The sequence below is a fragment of the Parasteatoda tepidariorum genome, chromosome 8, assembly GCF_982258835.1.
Source record: "Parasteatoda tepidariorum strain Cologne lab strain chromosome 8, Ptep-v5.0, whole genome shotgun sequence".
NCBI lineage: Eukaryota > Metazoa > Arthropoda > Arachnida > Araneae > Theridiidae > Parasteatoda > Parasteatoda tepidariorum.
In genome coordinates this window covers 80,503,982-80,528,822 of record NC_141762.1, presented here as the reverse complement: position 1 = coordinate 80,528,822, position 24,841 = coordinate 80,503,982, and the positions used below count along the sequence as shown (strand labels likewise).

General features: G+C 28.8%; 1 protein-coding gene across 1 annotated transcript in view; it reads right to left on the bottom strand.

Moving 5' to 3' along the window:
- The window catches only part of LOC107454682 (neurotrimin), a 196,623-nt gene that overhangs the window by 62,918 nt on the left and 108,864 nt on the right, over positions 1 to 24,841 (bottom strand). Inside the window, exon 2 of the mRNA XM_016071956.4 lies at positions 15,272 to 15,396. Within this exon, the coding sequence (XP_015927442.1) occupies positions 15,272 to 15,396 (125 nt within the window). The remainder of the gene's footprint in view (positions 1 to 15,271; positions 15,397 to 24,841) is intronic.

Genomic DNA, 24,841 nt, shown 5'->3' with positions numbered 1-24,841 from the left:
TATTATTCCTATTCTAAACTTTTTAGGTTTCTATCTAAACTAGAAAAAAAAAACTTTAAATGCATTCGATGTATCGTAGAAACTATGATAGTTCGACATATGCGAATAAATTTTTATGCATAATTAAATATACTTGTTCTGTTCCTGTTAATTTCAATTTAGATATAAATTAATTTTAGAACTACGTATTTCTATATTTTAATAAGATCTTTCACATCATCAAAATAATTAACCTTTTCTGTCTGTGCAAAATCCGAATATGCAACTCGTGGATTGTGATTAAGATGAATTTTAAGGAATGCTAGAAATCAATGAATTTTTCTTATCTAGTGCAAATTAAGTTGGTAATTAAGAAAATATAACCAAAATTTTTTGAAAATAAAATAACAAGTAACATATTCTAATAAATGTTTAATTAAGCTTCTTTGAATGTATAATGTATAAATGTTTAATTAAGCTTCGTTTAGAGCGTTCAAATGTGACACCCATTTTCAAGACAAACAGCACGTGACACGAACAAACACTAGAAAAAGTTAAGAACAAAAAAATTCAGAGTTGCCAACAAAAAGACTAGAAAAAAACAATGTGAAATATAACCGAGATGAATGAGTGAGAATAGGAGTGAATGAAGTAGGCAATTGAGGGTGAGAAACATTTTCTTTTGAAATATAGTGGTGGGACGGAGTTGATGTCATTAACTAGGGAAGCGGGATTCATATGAATGGAACAAGATTCAACTTCAGTAAATGACTAAATGGCTATTCTCTAGTTATTTACATCAACTCAGCTTCAAGCTTTACCTTCTGCCTAAATATGCATACAGCTCTGATGTGCCTTCTTCTTCTAGCACTTCTCTCTTAGCCACCAAGATTTTTTTTGTTTCCTATTTCACATTATTTCTTTAACTTTTTCCTTTGGCAACTGTGTTTTGTCCTTATTTCTAGTTCAAGCGTTAGGTGTCTTGAGAATGTGTGCCGTGTTTGAGTGCTCAAAAAATTTTGATTTCCACTCTGATAAAGTTATATCAATTTTTTATTTAAATCAATTCTTCCAGTTTTTACTAAAGCTACTGAAAGTTGATTGTTCTGAAGCTTCAGTAGTAGGAGTAGAATGCACCGAAGTTTGAAGTTCAGACTACGGATATAACATGCGTGATTTGAAATCCAGGTTTCTTTTATCGATGGAGCTAATTACTTAGGAGCAGTATTTTGATGGATTTAAATATTTTTTCTTCAAGTTTAGTTAGTTATTTTCATATTTCTATGTATTATAACTTTCTTTAATGTAACCTAAACATATTTGAGGATTCTTACGGTAAAGTTTAAAGAGAAAGGAAACAAATAGGCATATTAGTCTTTATTACTTATTGGGTCTACCATTCGGCTTTAGCATTGAAAAACTAACTACAAAGTAATTAACTACAAAATTACTATCTTTATCAATAATCTAATGTTTTTAACAACAGTATAAAATTATGTGCGCGAATAGATGTGGTGAGTTAAGTCTTTGTAAGCTTAAGTACGAGGTTCGATTCCCCGTTCTAAATAAAGGATGTCTGATCAGATTGCAATTTCTCAAATTGTATCTTTGTAAGTTGAAATTCACTCCCGTGCAATAACCCTAGCGGAATCAGAGATGGGAGAGATCGTGTACAGTTAGTAAATGTAGGTGCGGGGGCCATGCTATTACTTCAACCATTCGGCCAATCAATCTACGCTGTATTGAAATGAGCACCGTGAGCTGCAATTGTCTTCTAATCGTCATTATTACTTTTTTTAAAATTTCGAATAAAATTGTGGTTTTTATTGTAATTTCTTATTGTTTTTATATCCTGGCTTTGGTGTTCATTACAAAGTAAGACTTATAAATCTTTGTCAAGTTGAAGAAAAGATAGCATAATTTAGAGAGAGGAAAATTGTGTAATATCAAGAGTTAGGTTGGGATTCAAACCCACTTCCGCCATGCTGAAAAGTATTCTGACGGAAAGACTCGGATCATCATTAAATGGTGAGCACCATATCCTTGACATATATGCTAGTTGTGGGGAACGTTAATCACTTAACAAAACTAAGTATTTTATGGGGAAAAAACAATATAAGTGATCATTTCTTATAAAGATAGATAGCTTGAGAAGATAGCACAATTTAGAGAAAAGAAAATTATGTAACATCAAAATTTAGGATGGGATTCAAGCCCACTTCCACCATGCTGAAAAATATTCTGACAGAAAGAATCGGATCATCATTAAATGGTGAGCACCATATCTTTGACATATAAGCTAGTTGTGGGGAACGTTAATCACTTAACAAAGCTAAGTCATTTATGGAAAAATACAATATAAGTGATCATTTCTTATAAAGATAGATAGCCTGAAAAGATAGCACAATTTAGAGAAAAGAAAATTATGTAACATCGAGTTAGGATTGGTTTCAAATCCACTTCCACCATGTTGAAAAATATTCTGACGGAAAGACTCGGATCATCATTAAAAGGTGAACACCATATATTTGACATATATGTCAGTTTTAGGGAACGTTAATCACTTAACAAAGCTAAATAAAAACAATATAAGTGATTATTTCTTTTAAGATAAACTAGATTAATAGCATTTAACTTTCAAAGCAAGTAGAGATTCCAATGCTATTAATTTAATTATGAAATTAATGTTTACAAAACGCATCATATTTTAAAACATTTTCTCTTAGTGAAAAGGAAAAGATATTTAATATCTATTTTTCTTTATATATAAAATATTTTAAATTTAACTGCATTATCATATACGAAACTTGAATATGAGAAACGTGAAGTGAAATTAAGATAAGTCTTAAGAATTTAAGAAATGTTTCAAATTAATCAGTCTTACCTGCTCTGCGTTCATTACCAAAAGTCTTAACAAGCAGGCAGAAGAGATGAAATATTATTTAATTAAGTTCCAAAGATTCGCTTAGAGGAAAGTCAAAGAAAAAAGGTAATTTGATAAAAGTATTACGATACGCATACGGTTAATACCATAAAGATTCTCCGGGCGTTTTGAATAACCGCTGAAATAATGGACTAGTGCTTAAGCTAATTGTTTTGGTCTTGGCAAACATAGGCTTGAGAATTGATTCTGGAAAAGTGATCTAAGCTTGCTGTTTGTGATTATGAAATAATTTGTTTAGTTAAATGCAAGCTTTTTCAATTATATCATGTTTTCAATTCTATGCTAACTACTTAAAAATAACCTGTCCATGTTCATTTATATATATATATATATATATATATATATATATATATATATATATATATATATATATATATATATATATATATATATATATATATATATATATATATATATATATATATATATATATATATATATATATATATATATATATATGTATATTAATTTTGCTTGATTTTATATATGAAAGATAATTTTCTTAGCTTCAAAAAAAATTCGAACGTATTCGTTGTAATAAATCTCAAATATTTCGGATAAAATTACAAGTTTACAAAAGTTAGTTTTCCTAATTACCATAATATTATTTAGTTACAACTTATCAGTTACTCTTATACTTTTTATACTTATTATTTTTTCAAACAATGCATGTTTTCTGCGACTGGATCTATTTAATTATACAGAATTTTGTTTCATACTTGCGAATTTAATAAAAGTAGCTGAATAATATTTTTTGAATTAAAAAAGCATGAATTTTGAAAATTTAGACTAATTTGTAAAAAATCAGTTTTGTCTGAAAACAGAACGTAATTATTTTAAACTCAGACTATATTTAATTGAACGAATTTAGTTATATCTTATTCTTTAGTTTGCTAACAGATTCTAAGGGAGTTTAAATATTAATAAATTGTCTTTTAATCTGCTGAAAATGAGACTAAAATTTATTTTTCGGGAAAATGAGGATAAACATGTTTTTTTAAAAATATAATTAATATAGGATAAACATAATTTGCACATTAAAAAATCAGACGCGACTTCACTTAAAAAGTGCAATTTTTAAATTTCAAATCTTAACTTTTATTGAAATTGATATTTTAATTGATACATTTTTAAACTTCCTCATGAAGTTTCAGAAAAAAAAATTACCAAATGAACTGGAGTTGATAATGAATAGAACGAAATATTTTAAATATTAAAATAAGCTCTCTAAAACAATTAACATCATATCTGAAATATAAAAACGTAATATTTTTTTCATTTCAGAGCTGAGTCTATATAATGAAAGAATATTTAAAATAATTGCATTCTACTTTTAAAAAATTTACGTTATAAAGTGCGAGCTAAAAACATTCTATTTTGAACTGTTTGCGTAAAACTGTCTTTTTTTTTTTTTTTAAATGACAACTTTAAACGTATTCTGCTGGCTTTGAAAAATATTATGGTATTTTATTTAGAACAATTAAATCTGAAAAAAATCAATTCATATTTAGGAGCGAAACCATTCCGTTTACAAATTAGGGAATCATATACATTTTTTAAATCAATTCAATATTAGTTGCATTTCATATTTAAAACCCTCCGTTTAAAAGCCGGATTATTTTCCATATATTCATAGTTCCACGTTATGACTTATTCCAACGAAGCTTAGGAAATTCAGAATCAGTTTTCAAATCACAGAAAAGTAGACTAAAAGTACTTTATTTGGTTCAGAAATACTTATGCTTCCCGAAGAAGCATAAGTGGAAGAATGCATTCGAAACACGGTAGTAATGGAAGACCGAGTCGGAGATGAGGCAAAGTACATTAAGAAAGGCGATCTTCTACATGACCGTCCATCGGACAAATAATTCCCGAAGATGCTTCAAAGGATTAAGGCTGACATGCTGAGCAATCCCACTTTTTCCTTTTTTTTATCCTGTAAGAACCAGAAACATTCCCCTCAAGAAACATGTTTCTATCTACCGGTTTATTATCTTTGCTTCTTTCCCCGAAGGCAGAATGCAACACAAGAACTATATTCCTCTTAAAGTTTCTGGCGAGTGCAAACGCTGAGAAACGAAGGCCAAAGGTACTTAATTTGGAATTTGTCACTCAGTTCACGTTCACTTCTCATTGGCTCTTCTAGCACGAGGGGGGTGGGGGAATGTTATCCCGGGTAAAAATAAAGGAACGAACGCCCGTTTCCATCTGAGACATTACTTAAGTAATGAAGGAAGAAAACGAAACGAAATAACAAAGAAATAAGTTAGCAAGTGGGTAGAGTGGGAAGGGGTGAGACAAAAACTAGCGAATGATCCAACCACGTATCGTATTAGCCAAATAATGCAATTTTGGTTTGTATTTTGTTTTGTTCTTTTGGTTAGATTATTCGACTTTTTCTTTTTTTTTTTTTATTTCTTTTTTTCATCTCGGAAATGTAGATACGACATAAGGATATGCATATGCAAGGAGGGAGGAAAAAAAAACAAATAAATAAAATGTGATTTGCAAGCTGTGTGGGTGGTTTTTCTAATTAGAGCAAATACGATTGTTTATGTTTTCTTCAATTTAGTTTAATTTGATTTAGGTGGTCATTGAGAATTTGAAACAAAAATGTTTTACTCGAATTAAAGTTTTTTTTTTAATCTTGTTTCTTTTCTTCCTTTTTTTATTCTGTTATTGTTTCCTCTTTTGCAGATTAGTGCTTTGAATACTAATATGTCTATGTATAACATAGAAATTAAAAAAAAAGAAAAAAAAAAAAAGAGCAGAAAAAAACTATGTTAAGCATAAAATCGTTACACGGAGCTAGTTTTTTTTATTTATTTAAAGTAGTTGTTATCTATCATAATTTTTAATTTTTAAAATTTTATTCTTCAAATTCATACACAGTTTTTTGATTTAGAAAAAAAAGGCTAATGCAATATCGTTTACTCATTCACATTATAGGGTCAGGTGGGGTAAAGAGGGTTTAAAATGAAGCTATTTTTTAAAGTAAGCTCGAAACTCAAACCATTAAATTCATGTTACTGACACTTTTGATGCATTTTGTTCACATTTGATTCATATCAATTGAATATGAAGCGTAATACATTTATTCTGTTTCATTACTTTCTTATGGTGATGCATTCTAAGGAACATGTTTTGGTTAGTGGGGTAAAAGTGGGTGTTAGGGATATAATTATATTTCACTAAAAACATATGCAGATATTGTTTTAGAGATAAAAATGCTCAGAAATAAATGTATTATGATTGCATTTAAAATAACAAATGCAAAAAAAAAAAAATTTCCGTATTATTAAACTAGGAAATTAATGTTCATGGCAATCAAAATTAGGCTTCATTTCAGATGCAATATATTTTGCTAAACTCTACACAATTTTATCAAAAAGCAAAAAAGTGAATTAGTTTTTTTCTATTTGAAATAAAAATGACAGTATAAAAATTAATTAAAAAAATTTAAGTATATAATGGAAATTTAAATTGTTTCTACTATTTTCAACAGACATTTTTTTGAATTTAGTTACTTTAAGGAAATTATTTTGTTTTTCATGAAAAACCTATTGTCCCATGAAAGCAGAAACCTGCATGGAAACTCATCTTAATTTTAAAACATGCCAATCAAGTTGTACCATTATGATAATTTCATAAATTTTTTATTGTATAATTTATATATTATATTATTATTCCCTATATCATTCTACTCTAAAAAGTTAAATTTAAAATAATTTTTTTTCAGTGTTAAAACTACTATGTTAGACTATAATCAAACAAGTAATTTTTTTAGCTATTTCATTATAAAATATAAAGCATTACATCAGTGATTCTCAACCTTTTTTTTTGATGCGGCACACTTTTAACGATTTGACAGGACAAATTGAAAAAAATTAGATTAAAAGCTGTTTACTTACCTATTATACACTGTGTTAAATAGTTTGTGATAATAATTTTGAATGTGAAATAAAATAATATGTGCTTCAAAAGCACGTTTATTAAGGGATTAAGTATTTCTTTCGACTAATTTTTTCTAAGTTAGTAACAGTTGTTTTTTTTTTTGGTAGTTATTAATTGTTAGTTTGTTTTCTATAGTTATTAACTGTTAGTTTTTTTACATTAACTGTTATTTCTTGTGATTTCTTGTTAACTAGTTTTTTTGCTAATTTTTAATTGCTAACTTGTTTTTTTTTGTAAGTTTTTGTTTGATAATTTGTTTCTTATATATTTGTTTTTTTTATTTATCCTTTGTTAATTTCTTTATTAATTGCATAACTTACTTTAATGATCAGCTTTTATTTCCGTTTGAAAGCTGATATTTAGCTTGCTTTCCTTTGTTAATTAATAATTTAATAGTCATTAAATTTCCTACTTATTTAAACATTTTTTAAAATTGTGTGTCAAAGACAATTTAAACACCTCCATCTTATTTTAACTTATTATATATATATATATATATATATATATATATATATATATATATATATATATATATATATATATATATATATATATATATATATATATATATATATATATACTTTTCTTTATTTTAAACTTTAGTCATTATAAAAAAACGCATTATAATTTCATTTTTATTGTATCATTTCTAATATTTGGGGACACATTTTAAGAATTTGGCGTCTCTCAATTTTGAACAATTTTCCTTGTGACACCATATGAACAAGAAAGTGACTATAAGCAGATGATATAATTCGATTTAAAAATGCAAGTCGTAAATTGGAAATAATGGGTAGCAGATAATTGTTTTTTAAATATATTCATCCATAAATGGCTTGATCTTGATTGAAGGGGCAATTCCTAAGTTCATTCAGAAGTGTTAATTGCTGCATTGCTATAAACGTGTGGTTGATAATAATAATTGTATACTTTAGTCGATAATAAATTTCATTTACAACTTCCATCTCAAAAAACTCGTAGATTACGTACACACGTATGTGACCTGCTTGTACAAACATCAATGTGAAAACGACACAGAAATTCATTAAGTTGACTTGTGTTAAGCTAGATCTATGATAAGAATTAAACCTGATTAAACTAGATTTAATTCTATGACTGGAATTAAACCTGATAAAACTAGATTTAATTATATGACAAGAATTAAACTCGATTATGTTAGAATAAAACACAGCTACTTTCCATTCACAGCATTATTTTACACGTGTTGCATTTATTTAAGAATTATTTTTGGATATTTTAGCGAGTCTCACAAGTACACTAGCGTTGTTGTTATTAAACTTGAAGTTGTATTAGCATTCTGTGACGGAAAATGCCAATAGAACGTTGGGCATTTGTTATTTTTATTATTTCTTTATTCAGACATTTATATCTCTTTCAATGCTTTGTTTCTTCGGTTCTCGATAAACATTGCAAGAAAATACTGATTTCCATTGCAAGGATTAAATGCTTTCAGTAAAAGAACAAAAGACAGGAAAACAAAAACGTTCTTTGCAGACATTGAGGGGACATATCGAACGCGGCAATATAACCGAAAACATTCCAACAGCATTCTTTCTGTCTTTTTGTATTCGGAGAGAACTAAATAAGTGAAGTAAACAAAAGGGTAAGTTTGAGGAGACGTTTCGACGGGAATTGACATGCCCGGGCAGGAACTGACGGAACCATCTCTATGTGACACAGAGGCAGCGTTGCTGGCATTCCAGAAATGCCACTAACTTCCCAATGTTAGAACAGACTCCCCTTTTTCATCGAGCTTCCTCCGTGCACCTATCAATAAAATACGTTGTTCGTTCTTTTTCTTTATCAGCTCTCGAGTTAAAAAAAGTGAACGAAGAAAACAAACAGAGTTGAATATATAAGAAAATGTGTCGTTCGTATAGTAGTTTCAAGACAAATTGTTTCCCCCTTTATTTTTTGTTTTGCTTTATTTCTTTTGAGAAAGCGTCTAACTTTTTTTGAAGTGCTCTTCCTTTGTTTTTAATAGAGACATAGTGTGCATCAGTGCTGTATTTATAAATTATGCATGGATTCTTTGAATTTGTAAGAGAAATGTAAATTGAGATTTAAAAGCTACCTGTATTCTTCGATTGCCTTTTGGGTGTGATGGAATGCGATTTAATGATCGAAATAAAATTGCATTGAAGTATTATTTCAGAAAGATTCGATATTTTACTTCGTGCTACTTACTGTCTCAGTTTCTTCATGAATTTAAAATAAAGATACACTTGTAAAATTTCGAACACTAATTTAGATTGTCAATATCAATAAAACGCTATTAATTTTCGTATGAATACTATTATTTTAAGCTGTTAAAGTTATAAACTAGTATAATGAAAGTTTCTAGCTGTTAGGAGAAAGTTATGATTATTGTTACAATTATAAATGCAATAACTTATAATTTTAACAATAGTCTATATATATTAAAAATTTCAGAACAATTGAGCAATGGAGATTGTAAACATATATATATATATATATATATATATATATACCCACTTTATACGCTTTTCTAAGAGATTCAAATAATTTTTTTTTCCATACAAAGCTCGCAAAAACTTTTTATGAGCTTTCTTTTTATCTCTTCCTTTTCTTTAAAAAAATGAGACTTGTTTATCAGCTTTCTGTAGTTTTTTTCACATTCTTTCATTTCTATTTTATTGTCCTTTTGTCTGTGAGAGGGGAGAGAAATTATAAATGCTTAAATTGTAAAATTTTTCAGGTTATTTTTTCAGCAAACTTCAACCATTGAATCTTGAGTTGACACTGTCCAAAGCTGTGGAAAGCAAATTTATAGCTTCTAGAAATTTCTTTTTTGCTCTAAGAGCATACTTCAAGTAATGCAAACGACTACCTAACCAATTGTTTAGTGAGGCGTTCCTTAACACTAGAAGCGCCTTTGGAATCATTTTGATCGCTTTTTGCCATTTCTTCTAGTATTTTTAAAGACACAGGTGATCTTCGAAGCACATATTTTTTCTTTTTAATTTTTTATCTTTCTCAAAATGTTTCTAAGTATATATCTAACTTTCAAGACTTTCTGTTAATTAAAATAAATAACTATATAAATACTTAAAATACCAAAAGAGGTCTTTTTACCCCTCATATGAAAAATAATTATTTTTGAAGCTTTATGCCTGTTTTTAATTTTGCAGAACTGCAAACATTATGATGATGAATTGTAGAGCAGAAATTATGGTCCATCGTGTTTAAAAAAATGTCAAGCGCAACGGGTTTCGGAAATTATATCTTATCATAGATTCGATTATAGAAGTAGCCTTTTTTATTTCCTATTGAATTATAATTCCGTCATAGTGTCTGATAGAAACCATATATACACTACCGGTCAAAAGTTTGCGAAAATTTTTAAATCTGCAAAGAAAAGGCCTAAATTCAAATGTTCATAGAACTGCGAAAAATCATTCAAATGGCATGAAAATTTGATATGTTCTGAAGTGAACCCTCTACTGTTAGTTACATATGATCAAATTGCAATACTTTGTTTTTTGCGAACTGAATCCAGCTTTTCATCACGGATTGTTTTTATGGTGAAAAAAGTTGTTAAGTTTGAACACTTGCCAAACTTGCAAAAAATATTTTTTGTACTTTCTGTTAATAGAAAATAGTTATTTGAACAGTTCTATGTAAGCCCTCAAAATTTCAAATCGATTTTTTTTGACGAAGTTATAGAATTTTGAAAAACATGTGTACTTCTCTCGATTTTTGAGCATTCCACATATGCAGTCTTCTGGTCTATACATCTTCTATCAAAGAACTTTTTAATTTTTATGTTTCTATATTTTCAAATAATTAATATTTATCATAAAACAAATACTCTTATTCATTATTGTAATTATTATTGTTTATATTTATTGTTTATATTTATTGCTTACCTGTATTAGTTTTGTTTGTGTTAAAAAGTTATAACAATAATTACATAAATAATTCTAAAAAAATAATAACAATAGTATAAAAAATTTGCATTTTTATTAAACTATTTTATTTACAACAGGTCAAATATTTAACATATTCTTATTCGTATTTTGTAATTAAATAAATTAACATTTAAATCTTAGATTCCTCGAACCATCCACCTTTTGCTTTTATTATAGCCTTACATATGCATAGCATTCGTTCTAATAAACCATTAATCACTTCAAGTGATATAGAGTTCCATTCCTGTTGTAAAATGTCCCATAACTGACTTCGATTCAAATATCAGAGCATCGTTTGCAAGAACAAACAAATTTTAGATGAAATGTGACATCTATGAGATATTGTTTTAATTATATTCATAATAAGTTCCTTGTAGTAACAATAATTACAATAATAAATAAGAATATTTGTTTTATAATCAATATTAATTATTTGAAAATATAGAAAACATTAAAATTAAAAAGTTCTTTGGTCGAAGATGTATAGACCAAAGGACCGCAAATGTGGAATGCTTAAAAATCGAGAAAAGTACACATGTTTTTCAAAATTCTATAACTTCGTCAAAAAAATCAAATCAATTTGAAATTTTGAGGACATACATAGAACTATTCAAATAACTATTTTCTATTAACAGAAAGTACAAAAAAATTTTTTTGCAAGTTTGGCAAGTGTTCAAACTTAACAACTTTTTTCACCATAGAAACAACTCATGATGAAAAGGTGGATTCAGTTCGCAAAAAACAAAGTATTGCAATTTGATCATATGTAACTAACTGTAAAGAGTTCACATTAGAACATATCAAATTTTCATGCCATTTGAATGATTTTTCGCAGTTCTATGAACATTTGAATTTAGAACTTTTTTTTGTAGATTTCAAAATTTTCGCAAACTTTTGACCGGTAGTGTATGCTATACAAAAAGCTATATTTGTTATAATCCAGGAAAAGAAAATATTGCTGTTGAAGAATTATTGTCATGTAAGTAATAATAAAAGCATTCAACCCTCTTAGCTTTGATTTTAGTAGATATAATATCCGAAAAATTGGTTACTTATATAAAATCCGATTTTCTAACTACTATCTGTATTTGTACGCGTTGAAAAACGGGTTAATGAATTACAGCAGGGGTGGCGAACCTTTATACACCAACGTGCCATTTTCTCTAAAATATTGCCCAATGAGGTCATAGACATGCCGTCAAATAATTTTAACTTCGTGATTATTGGGAAAATTATAATACTAAATACTATCAACTCAAAACTCTTTATTTACAGTGAAAAAAAATTCATTTTGTATACATGTCTCAGTTATACACGTAATTCAACTTTAAGTAACATCAGTGTGATTTCTGTTGTTGCAGATTAGATGACCAATAACTTATATTAGGTTGTAAGATGTTAGTTTAAGCAGGACTGTAGATTTTTTTTTTGCTAGTTATTTATTGTTAGCTTGTTTTTTACGGTTATTAATTATTTTTTTAGTATTAATTTTTAATTTTTTTATTAATAATTGTTTATTATTTTGTTTGTTTTTTGTGAATTTTAATTTAATTGTTACATATGCTTCATAGCGTAATAACATTTGTGTAATAACAATTCATAGTGTAACAACAATTGTGATCGGTGGAGTGGCCAAAATATTGTGTCACGTGCCATATATGGCAAGCGTGCCATTGGTTCGCCATCCCTGAATTACAGTATAGTGCTCTAATTATGGAACCACTACAAACTCCTGGCTCAGCAGGATTACTGTCTTTTGCCTCAGCAAAACTTGCATATGATTTTTTTTCGTAAGAACGATACTACATTGCGGGTATTGAACACAAAAGAAAATGTCCTCCTAATTTTCATGTCACTTCCTCGTCATGACACTCATTTTTGACACTGCAGAATGAAAACTATATACTTACTGTATATATGCAAAAAAGAATAATAATATATTTCTATATAGTATTCAAGTATTTTTTCAGACGATAACAGGGAGTAGAAATCAAGCACTGTCACTTTCTACAATAGTATAAAATGTGACATAGATTCAGCGAACTAGATGCTACGGTTTCTTTCCACAAAACACTCGCATTGATTTTTGTTAAAATCATTATTGGCTTTTGTTAAATTCATTATTGGCTTTTGTTAAAATATTTAACTGAATTAATAGATTTTGCCATAAAATGGAATGACTCCAGAAAATCAAGTTCGGTAGATGAAAATCGGTGCTAATTAATTTTAGAAGAAGAAAACTTAAACCTGTGATTAGATTTCAACCTGTGTAGAGTGATGGAAGATTGGTTAATTCTCTGATTTTGGACACATCTTTAAGTCGATGTGTAAGGATGCGCCAAGTTTGTCTAATAATCGCAAGACCACATTGATATGGAATTTGATAAATAGTCAAGCAAATATTTTAAAGAAAACCGTAATCTACAATGATAACTTTAAGGTAGCGGAGCTCTTCATTGAGTAGATAATTATTTGAACAAATTTTGGAAGCACTATAAGCAGTTGCGCGTAAAGCAGTTGTATATTGGTTGAGAGATGGAATGAAAGGTTATGAGGAAAGAATGTCATTGCAAATGGATTCGGATAAACATTAGTGAAAAATTTATCACCATTACTATTAATATGAACATCTAAGAAAGGAAAATAGCTTTTATTTCCCTGCTGAAGCTAGAATTGTATTCACGGATCTATAGAATTCATAGCATTGAGAACATGATCAATGTCAGCATTGTCCATAAATGTGAAACAATAGCTAACAAATCGTCGATAAAAATCAATTTTTTATTCATTAAATCAAATAATTTTGCTTCTAAATAGTTCATATACAGGTCACATTAGAAGGGGATGGGAGAAATACCTAATTCTTATGTCCTTTTGTATTATCTTGTTCAAATGTGTTCCTCTTTCTCTCTTTAGGTTTAACCATTTTCATACGTTTATATCTTTTCTTATCACTTTAGTAACTCTCTGTTCCTTACCAATTTAAGAAACAATGTGAATAAAGCACTAGATCATTTGGTGCTCAAACTTTGAGAAAGGTTCTTGTTTATGGAACCGAAATCATTTTATACTCCATTCTCCGTCCATTTCTATACTTCCGTGTGCGCTTTATTCACGTGGCTTTCTACATATATCTACATAGCATATATTATACCCTATCGTTTTCTCATACATCGTTTATATTGGCTAGACTAGATGTCGTTAAAAATGACTGCACATTCTGGGATATTAATTTAATTTTCCTTTAAATATTTTTTTCTTCGTGTGGTGGACAAAATCATGAAATCACCCTAAATTTTTTTCTCGCCATAAAATATGTTTTGAAGTGTCTTGTAACTGCAAAATATTTCTAAATATAATTTTAATAGATATGAATATATATTTTAAAAAACTAACTGTTTAATGAAAATAGCATTAGCTTTATTAAATAAAAATTAAAAATATTTTTTTTAGGAAATAACAAATAATTTCGTGTCCAAAATTCAGGTCTCACTGTAAAATCTGAAGTCTGATAAAGTCTAAGTCTTCCGATGGAATCTATGATTCAACAATGATATTTGGAAACGCTTCGGTATTTACCGCACAGGCTTGGTAAAAGGCCGGAATAGAAACATATTAAGGCGAGAGAAAGATTTTTACCGAGCCACTTTTAAAAAAGACAGGTTTTGCCAGCAACACTTAGAATATAGCAAATTTCGATTCTTTACTGTAAATATAGTGAATACGCAAACTCTAGTATGGATCAAAGACTAATATAAAAGAATAGAGTCCCTAGAGTTCTTTTTTGTTTCTTTTTGTTATATTTTCATAAAAAAGTAATTAAATTTGTAACTGTCGAAATTTGTAAAAGCGCTTTAAAAAAACTGTTTCATTATGTAAAAATTAGTAAGTAATAATAATAAATAAAAATGCTTCGTAAAACATTTTTCACCTCTGAAATTCATATGTTACTGTGAAAGCCAAAGTCTAGTAGACCCTAAATTAAAAAAAAGTTAAGGGCTAAAAAAAAAAAAAAAAGCTTTTGATGCAGTGGTTTGGTAAAAGGCTAAAATGATAAAAGGCTAAAGTGGTCAAAAGCTAAATGGTAAAAGGTAAAATACTGTAAGTCAAAATGACAAATAGGCAAAATAGTAAAAGACAAAAAACAAAATTGTTAAAGGCGAAATTAAAGCATATGAAAGCATACTTATGAATTTTTCCTCACAAATTTGTTAAAAGCAAATTTCAAAAATAAAACGTAGGATTTACTAATCATTGGATGTTTTTTGTAACGCTTATAAGCAATTCATATACCTTTTCTCAATTAATCTGTGTGAAATTGAAAAAGAGAAAAACCTTTGTTTATTCACTCAATCTACGAATCAATACCTGCCTTTCTTTGAAAAAGAAATTCAGAAATTAAATTGTACTCAAAAACAAAAATTGGACGAATTTTACTTACCCTAAATGTACCAAGGTTATCTACAACACATGGTAAACTAACGTCTCTTCCTGCTGATACTGTTACATTACTTATAGGTTCTGCAAATTCTGGTTCACCAGTTATTTCTAATGGTGATGTTGCCACTAAAAAAATAAAAAAATATATGTTTAAGTCATAACTTGTTTAAAATTGTTACGTGTCTGAAATTACAAAGGGAATATTAAATTTGTTTATTAGATAAATAGTTATTGAAAACTGAAGCAGTGTTGAAAGATAAAATTAAAGAAGTTAAAGAGCAAAAATTCTTCAAACACAACTATTTTATAAATAAAAGCAAATACGCTATAACTATTAATATGAAACGTTCTAAGAATGTACTCATTTTAAATTCCATATATTACCAGCATATACAATTCTTTGAATTTTAATATAAACTAGGAGGCTCCGCCCCCTGCTCACTAACGTTCGCCAACTCCCGAGAATTGCTACGCAATCCTATATGGTTCACGCCGTTAACAGTGGATCGCTGCGCTCGCTCGCCTATGAACACAATGTTCTAGCACAAAGACATAGTATATTATCATGAAGGACATAGTATTTTATCATCAAGGACATAGTATTGTACTTATGTAGAAGAATTCTATCAATGTTCTTATTGGCTTTTAAAAAAGTATATTAGCTATTTAGATTGTACATGGTGAAAAAATCAAAACATTAGCTAAATGAGAAACATATTAGCAAAATAAATTATCAAATATTGCAGTTACTCACCTAAATTCAACTAAATGTGTAAAATTAGTTAATGCTAGAAATTCTGAAAGTTTTAGAAAAAAAAATTATTATTTAAAAATATAAACTTTAAACCCTAACTTTTCCTTGTGAGATAATAACCCTCAAAAAGTCTTTCATTTTCAAGAACACAAAAATTTGTTTTATAGCCAAATGAAATATTTTTTGGTGATTAGCATTAATGAAATCAATTTCTATATTAATTAACATTTGTGATAAAGTACATAACATTTTAGAACAAAATAAGGATGTTTTACATACAATAAATTAAAATGCATGCCTTTTAGCATTACCCGAGAAATACCACGTAGAGGTCGCCATGCTGCATTTCTAATCGGGGAGTTGTGATTTTGGCAGTTCCCTTTGCCTACTGCCAATAGAAGTTTCAATTAAATTTTTTCCAAAAAACATTTTTTTCAGCAAAGCTCTAAGAAATTAACACTAAGCATTTAGAATTTCTTTGAAAACACAATTATAGATTTGGCATCTTGGAGCAATTACTGAAAGGCTGTCAAATGACATAACTCTTGACAGGCCAGCATAAAGTTGTCCATGACTAAAAACTTGTTTTGTTGTAGTCAATACTAAACTGATTTTCTCAAAAGTCTGACCTTGTTACTTATTTATAGTCATGGAGAAGGCCAGCCTAATTAATTCCTAATTGAGTTTAAATTAAATATTGAGTATTGAGTGTAGTAAAGTGCGGCGTGCTCTCTGCTTTTGCTTATAGCACTGCGTTTCAATAAATTAAATATTATTATGTTTTTAGGGCATGAATCTGAATTGAACAACCTGATAATGCTCACTCTGGTCATTGTTTCCGTTTTTAAAAGCGCTATATATTGAGCCAGTTTAAATTAAATATTATCATGTTTTTAGGGCATGAATCTGAATTGAACAACCTGATAATGCTCACTCTGGTTATTGTTTCCGTTTTTAAAAGTGCTATATGTTGAGCCACCTCATGTGACATTTGCCATGTGACATTTTAAGCAGCAATCATTGGTCGATTTTCTAACGTTGTCATTCGGGGAGTTGCAATGAGGCTTTTTTTTTGGTGTCGTGTAAGAGAAATATATATATATATATATATATAGATTATTTATTATTTAGTATCAAGTTATATTTCTGAACCTCTTAATCTTCAAGCATCTAAATAATATATTCTATAATACAGAAATGAAGAGTTTTCCTGAGTCTCTCTCTTATAACTCTCGAACAGTTTACGAATTCAATTTTAGCCACAAATCCTGAAAATCTTTCGACAATTTTAATAAAATTTTTGGGAGACACATTTAAAGGGGGAATTTTCTGATTAGGTTATATATATATATATATATATATATATATATATATATATATATATATATATATATATATATATATATATATATATATATGTTATAATTGGGGCTGTGTACAAAAAAAGATTAACAGAAAAAAGTAAAATTAAAAAAAGTGAATACGATGTGCCTCAATAACTAACATAAAATACAACTGGTGAGGTACAAAATGTTATAATTTATGGTTGGAAAAATTTAAAAAAAAAGATTTAGTTAATTAATTTTTTCGTTATGAGGTTGCCAAATAAAAAAAAACAAGTTAATTATGGCGCGTGACTACTCCTATAGTGGAAAAGTACTTAAAAAATTGCAACAATAACCCTTAGAAATAAAAGAACAATCAAAAAACAAACAAAAGATCAATACGTCATTGTGATTGAGTTCCACATACCTGTTGCAGATTTACTTTGAGCTGTCCATCTCCAAAAAAATAACTAATGATCTCAAAAAAAATACAGAAGAAACGAGTTCCTGTTACGACCAAAACATATCCTTTTTATTTTCTATTTGCTGCAGAATGTTCTAGAGAACACACAATAGGGGAATCACAACATCTATTTTGAAGTAGAGACACAGCACGGTTTAAGAAATTTCACAACATCCACTTTGTAGAACCCATCATCAATTACTCGAGATACCGAGATCTCACAATGACGATCTCAGGCTAAGGTTGGACTGGAATACTTCTTGTCAAAAAACACCAGGGCACACAGGATTCACCACGCTTGTTCATCTTTTTTTTTTATAATGAAAGTTCTGATTTACTTCAAAAAACCAAAGGAAGAAACACCAACAAGGCCATGGCGAAGGAAAATACTATCACCTGGCAGCAGAAGGCACCCACGGGAGGGTGGAGGAAAGAACGCCATGATAAAACAATTAAAAAAACTCCGTCTCTCAAAGAGAGGAGGGGGTAAAAAATGAAAAATCCCTGTTAAGGGATCGTAGAGTACTGATATGGAAATTAATTCGAATGCAGCCGCTCAAAAAAATGGGCGATATTTATATAAAAGGTTGAAGATTGAAGTTAAAGTACCTAAACTGCCGCAGAATCGTGGCTGAAAAGGGACTTGAAGTGAACATATGAACTGCCAAAAATCAAATCACAATTATACACAAACTGTGACTATAACTGATCATTCTCCATGTGTTCACATCATAGGCTGCCGAAGGTCACAGGCGTGAAGGTCGACAGACAGTGAGGCGTCACAGGAGAGGGGTCAGAGTTCGGCCTAATTTTTAGGTCACGATCCCAACAGAAAATTGAGATTAAGTGACACAATGTCACATTATACCCACAGCCGGCAAAAAAAAATTTAAGAATTTTTTTTTTCCAAAAAAATAAAACATAAGAAGAAAAGCCAAAAGTATTCGTAACCAAAAAGCATTAAAATTAATAATTTAATAACCTGCCATTCCAGTCCACCACATCAACCTTAACAAACATTCAGATGTTACATAAAATTTGATCTCAAACATTTTTGACAGTAACTTGGTCTCAACTAGAAATGCTGTGCCTCAACATAGTTACAAATGTAATCACAACACAAAAACAGATATTAACAGCTGTACATAGCTGATCTTGAGTATTAAATTAAAAGAATCTTAATTGCTTGCTAAAAAGTGAAAAAAACAATTCTTAATTGTTTGCTAAAAAGTGAACAACAAAAACACTAAACGAAAACAACAAAAACAATCTTAATTGTTCGCTAAGAAACAACAACTATGAAAACAATTAAAAAAAACTCCGTCTCTCAAAGAGAGGAGGGGGTAAAAAATGGAAAATCCCTGTTAAGGGATCGTAGAGTACTGATATGGAAATTAATTCGAATGCACCCGCTCAAAAAAATGGGCAATATTTATATAAAAGGTTGAAGATTGAAGTTAAAGTACCTAAACTGCCGCAGAATCGTGGCTGAAAAGAATCCCACTCTTTTTTTTTTACATTACATTTGTTATTTGTTCATAAGTTTAGTGTGAATATTTGAGTATTTATTTAATCATGTCCCCCGCTTCTTTTACACATGGGAGTTCGGGCGGGATTTTAAATTAAGTTAGTTTTTAGCTAAGTAGCAGAATTAATGAATCGATGCAAGAATAACCTAAGACACATGTACAAAAATGATGGCTTTGTTACCCTTTGCCTTAAGAAATATCATCGTTTGCAAAACCTGCTGAAGAAGCTGAACTTAACTCGATCTAGAACAAGCAGTGCTAAGTAAGCTGATATTTTTGTTAACTGACAGGAATGGGGAAACATTAAATGGAAGAATTCAACTCCAGACTAGAAACAATCAAGTATGTTGTAGTTGGAGATACAGCTGTTGGAAAACTCGTTTGATCCGCTCAAGATCTTATAATGAAGTAAACAATCTTCTTCAATTGCTTACTGGAAGATGTACAAATTGGTGATAGTATTGGTAATATGGATTGAAAATTGGATCATCAAGAGGTTCCATTATAGCATCCAGAGATGAATTACATTATCCCGAATTAATTAGAGGCACTACTGCAAAATCCAAACTGAAACTTAAGCTTATATTTCAGCTTTGAGCAATGCAGATTTCGATGCTAATAGTTGTTTTTCCTGTAGGAACCTCGGGCAGGAGGTAATAAATTGAAATCCTGCACTTCTTTTTTATTTGCGCTGGTTATTTGTTCATAGTTTTAGTGTGATTATTTGAGTATAGATATTATCATGTCCCCCCCTTTTACATATATATATATATATATATATATATATATACATATATATATATATATATATATATATATATATATATATATATATATATATATATATACATATATATATATATATATATATATATATATATATATATATACATATATATATATATATATATATATATATATATATATATATATATATATATACATATATATATATATATATATATATATATATATATATATATATATATATATATATATATATATATATATATATATATATATATATATATATATATATATACATATATATATATATATATGATGAGGGGAGATTGCTTCCCCGTCATTAGCCGTCAAGGGTTGTATAGTGGTTTACATGAATGTTCATTTAGGCCAATATTGAATGAATAAAACAATAACAGTTGAGTTTCCAGGAAATAATGTGCAAATCATTGAATGTAAATTTAGATTTTATTAAGTATAATTTGAATCAGATAGTGGCCACATCTTGAAAATAAGAAATCCCTTAAAGGAATGAAATAATAATACTCTCTATTGAGAGATCATAAAGCCAGAACAACATTTCTGACGGTTATAAAATAAAGACTGGGAGGCCCAAAGGGCTCCCAGCCTCCACAAATTTGAAATTAAAAGTGAATATATTTATTCTCAACGGACAGAGAAAGTATGGGTAGGAGATCCAAAATTTTGGCGATTTATCATAATATATCATAGCCAAAAACAAAGCCAACTAGCCTATCAACATGGGTTTAAAAGAACAGCTTGGCGATCACGAGTCGCCAACAAATTTATGTGAATTATTATAACCATGTAACCGAAACATTTAGCCGTTGGATTATTAGAATAAAAAGTTATAAATAGATTTTTGTTTTCGATTAGAGGCGACAAGGGCTCCCAGCCTCCACAAATTTGAAATTAAAAGTGAATATATTTATTCTCAACGGACAGAGAAAGTATGGGTAGGAGATCCAAAATTTTGGCGATTTATCATAATATATCATAGCCAAAAACAAAGCCAACTAGCCTATCAACATGGGTTTAAAAGAACAGCTTGGCGATCACGAGTCGCCAACAAATTTATGTGAATTATTATAACCATGCAACCGAAACATTTAGTCGTTGGATAATTAGAATAAAAAGTTATAAATAGATTTTTGTTTTCGATTAGAGGCGACAGTGAATTTATATGTCTGCATAATAATGAAATAAAAAGAAAGTATCCGTTACATTGATCTGGAAGAGAAGAAATAAATATTTTATGTTCGCTTAAAAAGATTAAGTTTTTGATTTATTTTAAAAGTAATTCTTCCATTAATAAAAATAAGTTTAAGTAATGAAGGATATTTTTAAAAGATAGAAAATAAATATGTGTATGCCAATTCTGGCATCATATATATATATATATATATATATATATATATATATATATATATATATATATATATATATATATATATACTACTCATACTATATATATATATACTACATATATACATATATATATATATACTACTATATATATACGACTCACTATCTCGTACTACAGGTTCTGAGTTCGATACTATAGCCAGGGGGGGAGAGGCTGTCTCTGTCTTTCATCCCTTCAGTGAGACGATAAAGTGAGTACCTAGCATGCTTGGGGACTAATATCTATATTATAAAGTGATATTATAAAGGGGACTAATTATAAAGTGAGTACCTAGCATGCTTGTGGACTAAACGCTGGTCGTTCCTCTTTCGGCTGACCACCTTACCAAACATCTGCTCCCGCACCCCAAAGCCCAAGGTCAAAGCTGAGGTGGACACTGTGTGCCTTTGTTTTGGATGGGTTCTTCACGCCACTGAGTTTAGGAACCGTACCATATATATATATATATATATATATATATATATATATATATATATATATATATATATATATATATATATATATATATATATATATATATATATATATATATATATATATATATATATATATATATATATATATTATATATATATATAAATTTCTGAGGTCAAATTTTAAAATTTAGTTTTCTCTTATAAGCACGCATTTTTCAAAGAATATTTTAACAAGAGTTCGTTTAATATTGTTCAAGTTATTCTTTAGCACTAAATAAATAAGAAGAGACAAGTAATTTCTTTGAAAACATTTATCACACAATTTTTTTCTTCTTTCTTACTATAAATTACTTTAAATTTGGAAAAATATGATTGAAATGATGAGAACTTAAAATAAATAATGAGACGATGAAATAAGGAAATATGCGTAATTATACTTTTAAAATAATTAGTTTAAAGCTAAAACAAGTTTAGTTTAAAACATTACAACCAAAGTTAGAATACATATAGAATATGTTCAAAACTGAATGCTGAAATTAAATTTGATAAGCCTCGTGTCGTTTAGCGCTTGTTTGAAGCACGATAATCCATATCATTGTTGTAATTATTAGGAACATTATACCCTCATTTTAGTCATTATAAAACCGTTATGCAAGAGACTCTTGACAATTTGGCAAATTGAGGACAAACCTTCCTAAAATATCAGTTAATTGTTTAAAACATTTGATATTATAACATTACTCCCGAACCGAAAAGGAAAATAATCCTTAAGATAGTTAAATTTAAAGTTTGAAATTATAATATTTTTTTATAATTTTGTTTAATTTATGAATTAAAGTTTCAATGCACTGCCCGATGCTTTTATACTTCTTTTGATATATTTCAGAGAGTATAATAGTTTTTAACATCCATTTTCTTAAAATAACATCTGTATGGAAATTATACTTGTTCCAATCTTCTTAAAATTTTCGAAACTGGCGTTCAAAATTTTACATAAAATTTCTTAAATGATCTGATTTGCTTTTATTTAAATAATCCAAAACTTAGTTCCAATTGTGTAATTTCGATTTGAAGCAGTAATGGAAAATTTACCTATTTCAAGCAGTGAGTCGTTGGTTTGTTGAATTCTTGATTTTTGGTCTGTCCCGTTCGATGAAGTGGGACTTTAAATAACCACAATTTGCTTTAAAATACTCAGAGGCAACAAGTTCTTGGAAATTTGGATCCTTTTAAGTCATGAAATTGAAAATATTTGCCTGCATTTTTGAAAAGTATCTGGTAAATTATCATCGTGTAAATTAATCCACGATACACATTATTACATAATGTTGTTATTGTTGAATTTGAATAGAAATATTATTCAAACTAATACAATTAAAACCATTAATACCGGCATAAAAGTTTCATAATATTCAAGTCAAATTAATAGTTTAAGCTTGAATAAATCTTTTCTCAGAGTACAGAAAAAATAATATGTTTAATTAAATTGTAAAATATATAAAGTTAATATGCTAACTATATGCTTAGAAAAATTTTGGCGTACTGTTATGGTAATAGCATTTATGTTTTTTTCTTTCCTTTTCTTTTAAAAGTTACGGTTATTTTTACCATTCATTTGATAATTTTCTTTTTCCCACGGTAACGGTTTACCAGATATTCCTTTTTTTAAATACTATTGTTGTTATTAAACCACATAATTGCGAAATACATACTTGAAAAATAAATTCAACCAAATAAATGGTTCTTACGCCCTTGCTCTTGTGATTTGGTAAAAATTACAGTGTTTTTTGGGGTTCCCATACTATCAGATACACAGTAAATTTTACCATATTCCAATCGAAAGAATAGGTGAATGAAAAAACTATGTAATAACAGATAGATAGACAAAACTGAGCAATGTTTCTGACAGATACATTCTCAGAAATAAAAGATACAATGTTAACTATACCGGTTCTCTGAACCTTTATATGGGGTAAATTGTAAAATTAATCTGATGAAGTTGAACTGTTGTCTATTGTAATCAAGTTAAAGAAATGCAATAATAGTTAATTGTTAAAGAATAATTAATCTGGTTAAATAAAAGGCCAAGAGGAAGGCCCTAAAAGAGATGGAAGGACTGTGTAGATGAATATTTTGCCATCCTAAAAGTAAAGAACTGGAAAACAATTGCTGGGAGAAGGGCAGAAGGGGAAAAGCTTCTGAGGAAGGCCCAGGCTCACAAAGGGCTGTCGTGCCAATGCTGATGATGAAATAAATAATTATAATAATAGTTAAATAAATTTTGAACAATGGTTAAACTTAGCACAAAATTTAGATTGCAGCAAATTTGAACGATACTATTGTTCACAATAGCCAAACTTTCATGAAATCTTTGAGGAATGTGAGACAAATATAACCAAGAGGTGTAGAGCAAAATAGGACTGACAAACACATTTATTTTGAAACTTATGTGATTTTTACGTATTCTATGTAAAATGATAACTTCATCATTTAGCTAGACAACTAGATAATGATGATAGATCTTTTTTTTAGAGTAAACTCAATAACAATAACTTCAGTTGGGCTTTTCAACTTAACTTTTTCAACAGTAATCAAGTTATCATGATTTTTATATTATGCCTAAGACAAAGTTCCATTTCTCGAACCAGCTTTGAACTATGACCGGATAAAGATTAAATAGGTACTTGAATTGAATACCTTCCTCCAAAAGAAAAAGCGGGAGAATATACTTGACAATGTAAAAAAAATTGAAATGTTGCTACAAAAATTTGAAAGAATGTAAATTTCAATGTGATTTAAGCATTGAAAAATAGGCGTCCATTCTGAACTTTCCCCAAACGTGAAGCTTCTGATTATAAGAGTCATGTCCAGTCTCGTGAATCATGAAAATGTG